General features: G+C 43.1%; 1 protein-coding gene across 1 annotated transcript in view; it reads left to right on the top strand.

The window, feature by feature from the left end:
* The window catches only part of LOC135098652 (nuclear autoantigenic sperm protein-like), a gene marked incomplete at its 5' end in the record, with an annotated part of 16617 nt that extends 4178 nt beyond the window's left edge, over positions 1 to 12439 (top strand). Inside the window, 12 exons of the mRNA XM_064001005.1 lie at positions 393 to 483; positions 612 to 756; positions 1364 to 1531; positions 4921 to 5005; positions 5673 to 5799; positions 6276 to 6477; positions 6746 to 6888; positions 7361 to 7375; positions 8704 to 8847; positions 9639 to 9730; positions 10177 to 10322; positions 12429 to 12439. Of these exons, the coding sequence (XP_063857075.1) occupies positions 393 to 483; positions 612 to 756; positions 1364 to 1531; positions 4921 to 5005; positions 5673 to 5799; positions 6276 to 6477; positions 6746 to 6888; positions 7361 to 7375; positions 8704 to 8847; positions 9639 to 9730; positions 10177 to 10322; positions 12429 to 12439 (1369 nt within the window). The remainder of the gene's footprint in view (positions 1 to 392; positions 484 to 611; positions 757 to 1363; positions 1532 to 4920; positions 5006 to 5672; positions 5800 to 6275; positions 6478 to 6745; positions 6889 to 7360; positions 7376 to 8703; positions 8848 to 9638; positions 9731 to 10176; positions 10323 to 12428) is intronic.
* Between the last annotated feature and the right edge of the window lie 61 nt (positions 12440 to 12500).

The raw sequence follows: 12500 nt of genomic DNA, 5'->3' as shown, positions 1-12500 counted from the left end.
CATCGTGCTTGGTGAGATTAATTTTAGTGAGAGACTAGATGGTGGGAGGATGATAATTAGAGGTTAGTTTGGTAATTTTGCCAGTTGGTATTAATTTTTAGTGAGGGATGAGGGTGTCAGAAGAATGTGACTGGAGGTTAGTTTAATAATTCTGAGGGTGGGAGGAAAGTAATAGGGGGTTAGTTTAATTTTGGTGATGGATGAGAGTGTGAGTGGAAAGTGTAGCTGACCACATAATTTATCAAATAATACAAGCATGTACACATTTTTAATAATGTTCCATGTTAAGATATACTAAACATGAAGTTACTCCACAATATATGATAGTGTAAATTACGAATGGTTAAAGTGAAGACTTGTTTGATGATGGCCTGTTTGCTTGCTCCCCTTAGACATGCGGCAAGTGCAGCGTTCAACCGTTTCTCTCAGGGCAAGCGACACCTCCTGGTGGGGGACTTCAAATCTGCTGTCACTGCCTTCAAGGTGTGTCTGTTGCTTAGGTGTGGTATGTGTTGCATGTTACCTAGTTGTGTTGTTTTCTGTGTTGTTAATTGTTTCATATCATAGTGAAAGTAAACACCAGGTTTAACTGACACTCCTTACCACTCCAGGAGGCAACAGAGTCCCTGGTGGAGCTGTATGGGGAGCAGGCGCCGGAGTGTGGTGACGCGTACCACCACTATGGCCGTGCATTGCTGGAGCTGGCACGCAAGGAGGCAGGGGTGCTGGGGCCAGATCTGGATGGTGCCAGTAGTCGTGTGTATTGCTTGGTTATTGTGTTAACGTGCTGGAGTGTGCACAGCCAGGAGTGTTTGGGGAATGAAAATAAAAGGAGTTATGGATGTTTAAAAATGCATCTTTTGAGAGCTGAGTATACAAGAAAGTTGGTGTGTTTGGGGAATGAGTAAACAATGAAGAAATGTTTTGAGGAACTGGGTGTGCAGAGGCAGGAGTGTTTGGAGAATGAGAATACAGGAAGACGGGAGTGATTTGGGAATAAGTGTACAAGAAAGGAGTGTTTGAGTGACAATATATAAGGAAGAGGTGTTTTGAAAATGAGAGTACAAGGAATGAGCATTTTGGGAGTTAATATACAAGGAAGCAAGTATTTAAGGGACTCAAGTATACAAGATTATTTTCCTGTCATATGTCATTATACAATGTTTTTCTTTGTTATATACATCATTCCCTTTCACTTTTCATATCTTGTGTTCTCGTCATTCTGATGTAATGTTACAGATAGAGAATGTTTGGTGTCAAATTTTCACTAATTTCATATGTGTATAAACTTTCATTTACTTGACTTTTTTTTTTACTATTACTACTATATTTGCTTGCTTTTTAATTAAGTCTTTTCTTTCAGAGGAGGGAAGCACAGGGAAGGAGGAGGACGAGGAGGAAGAGAGTGAAGAGTCACAAGAGGAGGAGGAAGGTGGAAAGAAAGAGGAAGGAGAGGAGGAGGAGGAGGAGGAGGAAGATGGAGAAGGAAAGGAGAAAGATAAGAAGGAAGGAAATGCCGCAGAAGGAGAAGGTGAGTTGTTAATAAGGTTTTATGTGCTAAGTTTTCTGAAAATTTTATTTGTTTACATCAAGTTTGTTTTGTATATATTACTCTTAATATACTACTTCTCCCACCACATGCAATTTGTCTGTCTGCTGTTGTGGTTCTTTCATTTCTTGTTCCCTTTCCTGAATATACCATTTCCTTAGTTTCATATCTAGTACCCTCCAATAAAATTTCTGCTTCTCGGTCTCTGTACTTCTCTCGTTTTTTTTGCTTGGCTTCATTCTTCAGATCCTTCTCTTTTTCCCTTTCTTCCAAGTTCATATCTCTTTTTTACCCAAATATTCTTGTATTCTGAATTTTCAGCCAGCTTCCCAGTTCTCACTAGGATCTCCTTTACTGTAACTTGGGATCTCATTCTCACTTTTAATGGTCTTTTACCTCCTTCACTATATTTTCCAATTCTATATGCTTCTTCCACTTCTCATTCCAGTCCCTGTTCTTCACCTTGGACCATTGTAATAATTTTCCTTACCAACTCCTCTCTCTCTCTCTCTCTCTCTCTCTCTCTCTCTCTCTCTCTCTCTCTCTCTCTCTCTCTCTCTCTCTCTCTCTCTCTCTCTCTCTCTCTCTCTCTCTCTCTCTCTGACAGACTTTAATGGGTTTTTCTTCTCTTGCAGTTGGAAAAAGACCATACATTTCTTCTTATCCACTGTGTCTCACACCAAATCCTCCTTTTCTTTATTTACCTGAATTACTGTGTCCTTGGTCTTTTCCTGTGTGTGTGTGTGTGTGTGTGTGTGTGTGTGTGTGTGTGTGTGTGTGTGTGTGTGTGTGTGTGTGTGTGTATGTGTGTGTGTGTTTAACACACGTTCTACCCTGGTTGCTGATCCTAAGAATTTTGCTTACATCCCTCTTGTTATAACCCGTATTCCACTTAAAGACTCCTATCAGGTCCCTTCTTAACCCACGTCTCTCTAGAGAATGTAAATTTAACAACTTCAATCTTGCCTCATAAGGAATACTCATCCCCTGTATCCTTTTAGTCATTCTCCTCTGTACTGATTCTAATAGACCTATATCTTTCCTGTAATGTAGGGACCAGAACTGCACAGCGTAGTCTAGATGAAGTCTGACCAGCGCCAATTATAACTTTAATATTACTTCCGGCCTTCTACTTTTAACACTTCTAAAAATGAATCCTAGTATCCTATTTGCCCTGTTTCTGGCCTCTATGGATTGTTTTTGTAGATGGAGTTCAGAGCTAGCTATAACTCCTAAATCTTTCTCATACCCTGTACCTACCAGAGTTTGGTTGTTTAATGTGTACCTACTGTGTGGGTTTCCTTCTACCTAAACTAAGTTAGTTACTTCATATTCATTACACTTAGTCTTGAGTATCTCATTTTCTTTCTTTAGTTCCTCCATTGCCTCTTTCATTGCATTGTTTATCTTTAGAGCACACTTACATTCACTATACTTCTTTCTCAATTCTTTGTTTTCCATAATAAGTTTGTCCTGCTTTTCCAGAATGCCAGAGATCAGTTCTCTCATGCACCTTATTTCTTTCTCTACACTGATTATCCTCCTCATATTTCTTTTCTCTTCTCTGAATCCTGAAAAATCCCTTTCTCTACTTGCCTCCTCCAGTTGTCTCAAGCCCACAGGGGTTTCAATAAAATGTGCCTTGTGTCTCACCTCCTCACTCGGTTTGTTTACAAACACATCACAATCAGTGGTGCTACCTAAATCTTCCTTTCCCTCCATTTCTTTTAACCTCAAAATATTCCTTTATGTATTAAATTTGGAGACAGGACACTGTAACCCCCTCTAACCTTGTTGTTTTGTCTAGATTCAGTAGCTTATATCTGTGTGTGTGTGTGTGTGTGTGTGTGCTAACATTTTTTGTATTTTTAGAGGATTTAGAGAAGTTTATCATTCCTAATCTTTTGCCTCCTAATTATTACTCCATTTCCTTGTGTTTGTGTGTGTGTGTGTGTGTGTGTGTGTGTGTGTGTGTGTGTGTGTGTGTGTGTGTGTGTGTGTGTGTGTGTGTGTGTGTGTGTATGTAATAATAATAATAATAATAATAATAATAATAATAATAATAATAATAATAAACGGTTTATTATTTAGGCAGTTGACAAACTGAAAATGTACATAGGGGATGGGGAAAACTTAACATTAATCCTAAAGGTAAGTCTAATCTAGGAGGGAAATACTATCGATTGATGGCTCGCACCATGGTGGGAATTGCACTGAGTCTGTACCGGTCCGTGCGCGGCGCCTTCAGGGGCGTTATTTTGTTGTGGTGTCTGGTGGCACGGACAGGGCGAGGCGCGTCGGGCGGCAGCATGTCTCTGAGACGCGGATGATGCATTAGTCCCCTCCCAAACTTCTCCAGAGCCTCTCGGTGCCTGGTGGATATTCTGGACAGACTCAGGGTGGTCAGGGCTTCTTCATAGGTGGTGTATGCAGGGCCAAGGATGACCCTGCACGCCCTTTTCTGCACACTCTCTAGCTGTAGCTGTTGAGTGTGTGTGAGGGAGGAGGACCACGCTGGGGAGGCGTACATGAGTTTGGGGAGGATGAAGGTAAGGTACACCCCCCTTAACTCATCTGTCGGCGTCCCCAGCGACCTGAGTCTGCGCAGCATGTACAGCCTGTAGGTAGCTGATCTCACGGTGCTGGCGACATGCTGCTTCCAGGTCAGCTGGTCGTCCACCGTGACTCCGAGAAGCTTGGCACATTGGACCACCTGGAGGGGTGAGGGCCCACTGTGAGCCGGGGAGGGGGCACTGGTACAGAGGAGGTACAGAAATGCATCACCACAGTTTTGCTGTGGTTGATGGTCATCCTGCTCTCCTCTGTCCACGTCTGCAGTCGCTCCAGAATTGCTTGCAGTGGCGAGTAGTCTGGGTTCTTGGTGGAAACTGGGACGCCCACGGTGCAGTCGTCCACATACTTCCAGCGATGGGGGGTGTCGGTGAGTGTGTGTGTGTGTGTGTGTGTGTGTGTGTGTGTGTGTGTGTGTGTGTGTGTGTGTGTGTGTGTGTGTGTGTGTGTGTGTGTGTGTGTGTGTGTGTGTGTGTGTACACTTATAATGAAAGCCATATAAAACATTTATTTAACTACAGTTAAGTAGTGAACAAATGGTCAAATTTCTGATGGCAGTTAATGCAAGGGGTAAAATCAATGTATGCTATGGGACCTTGCTGTGGATGTTTGTGGCTAGCTCTGGTATGCCTAAGCTCCTGGGGTGTAGTATGGTGGTCCATGAGACTCCCTTTCCACCAGGGGCTGATGAGGCTAAGAGTGTGCATGAATGTGTGGTGCCTTGTCTGAGCCACTCTGTGTGGGACTGACAACCTGGTATAGAGATAGGCAGTCAGTGCAAGTCTTCCTATTGTTTGCAGGTGAGAATACTGAGGAAGAGGAAGAGGTGACCACCCTACAGTGTGCCTGGGAGTGGCTGGATGTGGCTCGGGTCATCTTTGACAAGTGAGTGAAAGCAGAGAGAGAGAGAGAGAGAGAGAGAGTATAGCTGTAATGAAGGTGAAGGTGTGAATCTCTTATACCAGTGTGTGTAAGACTGAAAAATAGGATGTAGCTTGCCTAAGAGAGGGTATAGAGTTGATATGGGTGTAATAGGGTGTAGTGGACTAAAAGATACTGAATAGCTTGCTTAAAATATGGTGAAGAGCTGGTATAGGATGTAGTAGGGTGTGCTGGACTGAAAAATAGGGTGTAGTTTGCTAGACAGTGTAGACCTAAGATAGGATGTAAAGGGTGTAAAAGAGAAAGATAGTGTGTAGCTTGTTTAAGGGAGGGTGTATCAGGTGAAGAAGACTGGAAGAAGGCATTTAGCTTACTTAGGGAAGGATGTAAACCTAGGACAGAAGGGGTACCAGGGAGAGAAGATGTAGGTGTGAGACAGAGGTTGTACCAAGGTGTAGAAGACTGGAAGGGAAGGTGTACTGGTGAGACAGAGGGTGTACTGAGGTATAGAAGACTTGGAGGAAAGGTGTAGGGCTGAGACAGAGGGTGTACCAGGGTGTAGAAGACTGGGAGGTTGAAAGGCGGAGTTACAGAGGGGTCACTTATCTAAGGGAAGGTTACTGAGGAGCCTGGTGTGTGTGGCTTCACTTGTGTTGTGTTGGTCTGACAGGCAAGAGGAGACGCCAGAGGTGGTGAAGAAGAGAGCACAAATACGCCTGAGTCTGGGTGAAGTCTGCATGGAGAGTGAGGACTATGAGGGAGCCATCAATGAGTTTAAGCAATGCCTTCAGATGCAGGTCAGTCTACCATACATTAACTTTTTTACCAGTTTTTAGGTTAGTCTAGTACAAAGTGTTATTAATTTGTGTATTAGTATATGTTTGTTTATATATTTTTGTTTATAACACTTAAGGTTAGTGTTGGAGAGGGATTACTGCTCTCTCTCTCTCTCTCTCTCTCTCTCTCTCTCTCTCTCTCTCTCTCTCTCTCTCTCTCTCTCTCTCTCTCTCTCTCTCTCTCTCTCTCTCTCTCTCTCTCTCTTGGTGTGTAGTCAGTGGGTGTTGGATGTGTGTGTGTGTGTGTGTGTGTGTATATATATATATATATATATATATATATATATATATATATATATATATATATATATATATATATATATATATATATATATATATATATATATATATATATATGTGTGTGTGTGTGTGTGTGTGTGTGTGTGTGTGTGTGTGTGTGTGTGTGTGTGTGTGTGTGTGTGTGTGTGTGTTTGCAGGAGTCAGTGTTGGAGAAGGATGACCGCTCCCTGGCAGAGAGACACTATCAGCTGGGCTTGGTGTACAGCCTCTCGGACAACTTTGATAGTGCTGTTTCTCACTTCACGGCTGCTGTTGATGTCATTCAGCTCAAGATAAAGAACCTGCAGGCGCGTGTCACTGAGAAGAATTCCTGGAGCAAGGAGCGCAGGGATAAGGACTGTATGTATTTTGTGTGTGTTTCATGTTGGATGTAGGTAGGGAGGACACAGTCTCATTATGAAGGGGGCAGGGGTTAACCAGTGTATGCTATATTGGATGTAGGTAGGGAGGATATGTATGGACTACCCCATGTGGGATAGAGGTAGATAGATCCTGTGGCCTTCATTGATACAGTATTGGATAGGTATGGATTATAAGTCAGTCATGCACAGTACTTCCTACACAAGTGGTGAATATAGGGGGTAGTAATGACATTGTTGTCTCACAGTGGCAGAGAGCAAGGATGTGTTCTATACAGAGGAGGGAGAGATAGAAGACCTGCAGCAGCTCCTCCCAGACATTCAGCTCAAGATTGTGGACATGAAGGAAATGAAAGCTGCTTCAGTGGAGAAACTTCAACAGGCAGCCAAGGTGTGTATGGCCTCCTCCTCCTCCTCCTCCTCCTCCTCCTCCTCCTCCTCCTCCTCCTCCTTTTTAATGTAGAAATAGTTACCCAGACAGTTCTGCAATGATCTCAGGGTCTGTTGCTGTTTGGATTTTTATATATTCATTTGCACTTCCTCTTCTAATTCTTTTCCTCCTTGTCTTCCTCTATTTCCTCCTCCTCCTCCTCCTCCTCCTCCTCCTCCTCCTCCTCCTCCTCCTCCTCCTCCTCCTCCTCCTCCTCCTCCTCCTCCTCCTCTTGTCTTCCTTACTCAAGTTTTTTTTCTCAATATAATTATTGAAACAACTTATTTTATTATATTCTTTATTTTGATTTATCTCATGTTGATCATATTTCAAATACAAAATAGATATTTTCAGAGGATTGAAAAGAACTTGTTGTTGTTTATAAAATGTGTAGAATATTATTAAGTGTTATGTTGTTTTTTATTGCAAGCAGCCTGGGGACATTGCAGTAAGCCCTCCTCCTCCTCCTCATAATAATAATAATAATCATAATAATAATAATAATAATAATAATAATAATAATAATAATAATAATAATAATAATAATAATAATAATAATAATAACAACAACAACAACAACAACCAGTGCACCACTCCACTCCTGCCCTCTGTAACAATATTACCTAAAGTTTGTTCCCCCCACACCCCATACACACACACACACACACACACACACACACACACACACACACACACACACACACACACACACACACACACACACACACACACACACACACACACACACACACACACACACACACACACACACACACACTGGGGACATTGCAGTAAGCCCTCCTCCTCCTCCTCTTAATAATAATAATAATAATAATAATAATAATAATGATAATAACAACAACCAGTGCACCACTCCACTCCTGCCCTCTAACAATATTAGCTAAAGTTTGTCCCCCCCCCCCACACACACACACACACATTGTATTTACTTCCTATAACTTGAACTCTTTCAGGAGGGGTTTCAAGACACTTATTCTCCAATTCTGGATGTGTTTTTGGTCTTGGGACTGGTACACACACTAATAAAAGTATCGGTGCAGCATATGCATGGGTCACTCTGGCATCATGGGACAAAGGACAGTGGAAAGTAGTGGCCAACTTGGTAGATGTAGGTAGCCTGCTGTTAGGTGAATAAGAAGCTGACAAGCAGTATCAGTAATGTTGCAGCCCCTAGTGTGGAGGATCACAGGAGCATCATGACCAAGATACAAAGATAATCCCTCTCCCTCCCTCCCTCCCTCAGCCCTGTTTGACCTCCTGACCCTTGTGAAAGGTGAGGTACGTGTCTTCATAGGACATTATGCTAAGAGACACATCCCTCCCTTCCCTTCCTTTTCCTTCCATGCAAACTTCTTGGCAAGCCAACCCTCCCACAATGCCAGTGGTTGCTTTAGTGTTTACTGTAGGCATTGGACTCCTGCTGCACTTATATTCTTTTTATCATGTGTAACTCAGTGGGCATTTTTTCTTTTCCTTTTCTTTTTGTTGCCCTTGGCCAGTGCCCCTCTTACATAAAAAGGAAAAAAAGGGAGGTTTCCACATACTTATCCTCCAATTCTGGGATGTTTTTTGGCCCTTGGGACTGGCATCTCAGTGGGCTTCTTTTTTTCTCTCTCCTCTCCTTTTTTTACTGCTCTTGGGTAGTGCACCTCTTACAAAAATAAAAATAAAATAAAAAACATACACACTGAAGTCACTTACTCACTTACATTCACTCAGACACTTACTGACTCTCAGTCTTGCCCACTCTGACAGGCCATGCTGCTGGGCAAGGGTGAGGGACCCAGGTCATCAGGGGCGGTGTTCTCCCAAGCAAGGGAAGGAGAGGCAAGTGGAAGTGCTGCCTCGTCATCCAGGTCTTCTGACGCCAAACCTCTCATTTGTCAAGTGAGACGCAAGGTGAGCTGCTCCTAGAACTCACCTTCTCTGCTTTCCTCGTACTGACTGTGTTCAGCCTCTCTACCCCCTCATCAACTTCCCTCCTCTATCTTCATCCTCTCTCTCTCTCTCTCTCTCTCTCTCTCTCTCTCTCTCTCTCTCTCTCTCTCTCTCTCTCTCTCTCTCTCTCTCTCTCTCTCTCTCTCACTAAAGAAGATATCATCATTATTATTCTCTCTCTCTCTCTCTCTCTCTCTCTCTCTCTCTCTCTCTCTCTCTCTCTCTCTCTCTCTCTCTCTCTCTCTCTCTCTCTCTCTCTCTCTCTCACTAAAGAAGATATCATCATTATTATTCTCTCTCTCTCTCTCTCTCTCTCTCTCTCTCTCTCTCTCTCTCTCTCTCTCTCTCTCTCTCTCTCTCTCTCTCTCTCTCTCTCTCTCTCTCTCTCACTAAAGAAGATATCATCATTATTATTCTCTCTCTCTCTCTCTCTCTCTCTCTCTCTCTCTCTCTCTCTCTCTCTCTCTCTCTCTCTCTCTCTCTCTCTCTCTCTCTCTCTCTCTCTCTCTCTCACTAAAGAAGATATCATCCTTATTATTATTATTATTATTATTATTATTATTATTATTATTATTATTATTATTATTATTATTATTATTATTATTACTATTATTATTATTATTGTTTTACTACTACTACTACTACTACTACTACTACTACTACTACTACTACTACTACTACTACTACTACTACTACTACTACTACTGCTACTACTACTACTACAACTACTATTACTACTACTACTATTGCAGCTGCTGATTGGCTATGAAAGTGGGCAACTGGTTCTGTGGGATTTCAAGGCTTGCTGTGCTGATGTCAGATATCAGGTCACTGAACCCCTAAGGTAAGAGAGAGAGAGAGAGAGAGAGAGAGAGAGAGAGAGAGAGAGAGAGAGAGAGAGAGAGAGACATAATTATCAACCTAATCTAACCTAAGGTAAGAGAGAGAGAGAGAGAGAGAGAGAGAGAGAGAGAGAGAGAGAGAGAGAGAGAGAGAGAGAGAGAGAGAGAGACATATTATCAACCTAACCTAACCTAACCTAAGGTAAGAGAGAGAGAGAGAGAGAGAGAGAGAGAGAGAGAGACATTATTATCAACCTAACCTAACCTAACCTAACCTGTTACAACACCCTTAGAACCTGCGTCACTTCAACTAGAGCCTTTTAAAGAGTGTTCCTCCTTTTAGTACTGTAGAAATATTGTTAATCTGCCACTACAACCTTAAAAAATTCCTAATATCACCTGACCTGACCCCCATATGACCTGACCTGACCTGACCTCCCATTCACAGGTCAGTGTCTTGGCACCATGAAGGAAAGCAGTTTATGTGTTGTCATACTGATGGTTCGCTCACAACCTGGACTCTGAAGCAAGCCTCGGCCAGACCCACCTCCACTGTCTTCCCTCACGGTGAGAGAGAGAGAGAGAGAGAGAGAGGTATATGCGTGTGTGTGTGTGTGTGTGTGAATTTGATATATTAAACTTGTTACTAGGAAATTAACTCTCTCTCTCTCTCTCTCTCTCTCTCTCTCTCTCTCTCTCTCTCTCTCTCTCTCTCTCTCTCTCTCTCTCTCTCTCTCTCTCTCTCTCTCATCATTGTTTAATTTTCATTTTCTCATTTTCCTTCCTTCTCTCTTTCCCTCCCTCCCTCCCCCTCTCCCTCCCTCCCTTCCTTCCTTCCTTCCTTCCTTCCTTCCTTCCTTCCTTCCTTCCTTCCTTCCTTCCTTCCTTCCTTCCTTCCTTCCTTCCTTAGTTAAAGCAGAGAGGAGAGAGAGGGAGAGAGGGAGCACACACACACACACACACACACACACACACACACACACACACACACACACACACACACACACACACACACACACACACACACACACACACACACACACACACACACTCCCACTCTCCCCTCCTACCCCCACACACCTGCCCCCAACTAATCACACTTTCCCACCAATCACCGTGCGAGTCACCAATGGAAGGCGGTGATTGGCTGCTTATAATCTGGCCAGCCAATAGTGGCTTAGCTGGCCACGCAATCAACCTATCAAAGAAGAGGAAATCTTATACTGTTTCCTTAACCAATTGTGGAAGGTGAAAGAAAAAGAGGAAAAGTGGTGAATAAAAGGAAGAAGAAGGAATAGATAATAAGGAGGAAGGAAAAGGAGAGAAGAAGAGATAGAAAAGTAAGGAAGGAAGGGAAGAAGGGAGAGGGAGAGAGAAAGATAGAGAAAAGGGAAAGGGAGGGAGAAAGGAAGAGAGAGGGAAGGAAAGGAGAGATAGAGAAGAGGAAGGAAGAAAGGAGAGAAGTGGAGAAAAGGAAAGAAAAAATGATAAACAGAAAAAAAGGAGAAATGGATAAAGAGGAATGAGAAAAGAAAAGAAAATGAAAGAAGGAAGCGAAAGATAAAGATGAGGAATAATAGAGAGAGAGAGAGAGAGAGAGAGAGAGAGAGAGAGAGAGAGAGAGAGAGAGAGAGAGAGAGAGAGAGAGAGAAAAAAAATGTAGAAATATGAATTGGAGAACAAGAAATAAGAAAAATAGAGAATAAAGGAAAGAAAGGAAAGAGTAAAATAATAATAAGAGGAAAATGGAAAAGAAACACACACACACACACACACACACACACACACACACACACACACACACACACACACACACACACACACACACTTTCTCGTGTCACTGAAGCAATAACCTAATGTTTTAAGAGGAAGAAGGAAGGACCTGAGAAAATTGAAATAGTAACAGTAGCAGCAGCAGCAGCAGCAGCAGCAGCAGCAATAGTAGTAGTAGTAGTAGTAGTAGTAGTAGTAGTAGTAGTAGTAGTAGTAGTAGTAGGAGTAGTAATAGGGTTTACAGTTACTGGGTAGTGAGCGGATGGTAAACTCGAGTCTAGGTGAATGCGTGGGTGGTCGGGTGAGTGGGAAAGTGGATGAATTCGTGGGTGAATTAGTGTGTGGATGGATATTTGCATGAGTTGAGTGGCTGGGTAAGTGGATGGTATGGGTGACAGGGTGTGTGGATGAGGTCTGGTTGGTGGGTTGGTTAGCAAGTGGAAGTGGAAGTGACTGGGTGGATGAGTATGAATGAGCAGGCAGTTCGGTTGTATTAGTGTGTGTGGATGCACGTGCTGCCTCCACGAAGCCTGTGGTCCACACGTGTAAGCTTAGACACATTTTGAGAACCAGGTGATGTGATTAGCAAGTCTCTCGCACCAAACCCCGCGGCCTGTTTGTACTCTGGCTGATCTGCCTTCACCATCATCTCAACTGAGGCCTCTGTGTCCCCAGTACCATCCGCTCCACTACCAAGTGACTAGCTAGTAGTAGTGGTAGTAGTGGTAGTAGTAGTAGTAGGAGGAGGAGGAGGTGGCGGTGGTGGTGGCGGTGGCGGTTAAAAGCCATATTTTCAGTTAGGTTTAGTGTGGTTGTGGCTGTGTGTCAGAGAGAGAGAGAGAGAGAGAGAGAGAGAGAGAGAGAGGTTTCAAGATGAAGATCAAGATTTATTTCATTAGTTTCTCTCACCTATATCTTTGTTTTCAGCCGATGTCTAGTGAGGTTAGTGACAAACCCCATACTAGCATGACCTTACCCTAACCAGCCTGGCCTCACCCT

This window comes from Scylla paramamosain, unplaced genomic scaffold (genome assembly GCF_035594125.1).
Source record: "Scylla paramamosain isolate STU-SP2022 unplaced genomic scaffold, ASM3559412v1 Contig72, whole genome shotgun sequence".
NCBI classification, from domain to species: Eukaryota; Metazoa; Arthropoda; class Malacostraca; order Decapoda; family Portunidae; genus Scylla; species Scylla paramamosain.
The sequence above is the reverse complement of the archived record's forward strand: the minus strand, read 5'-3'. Positions and strand labels throughout refer to the sequence as shown.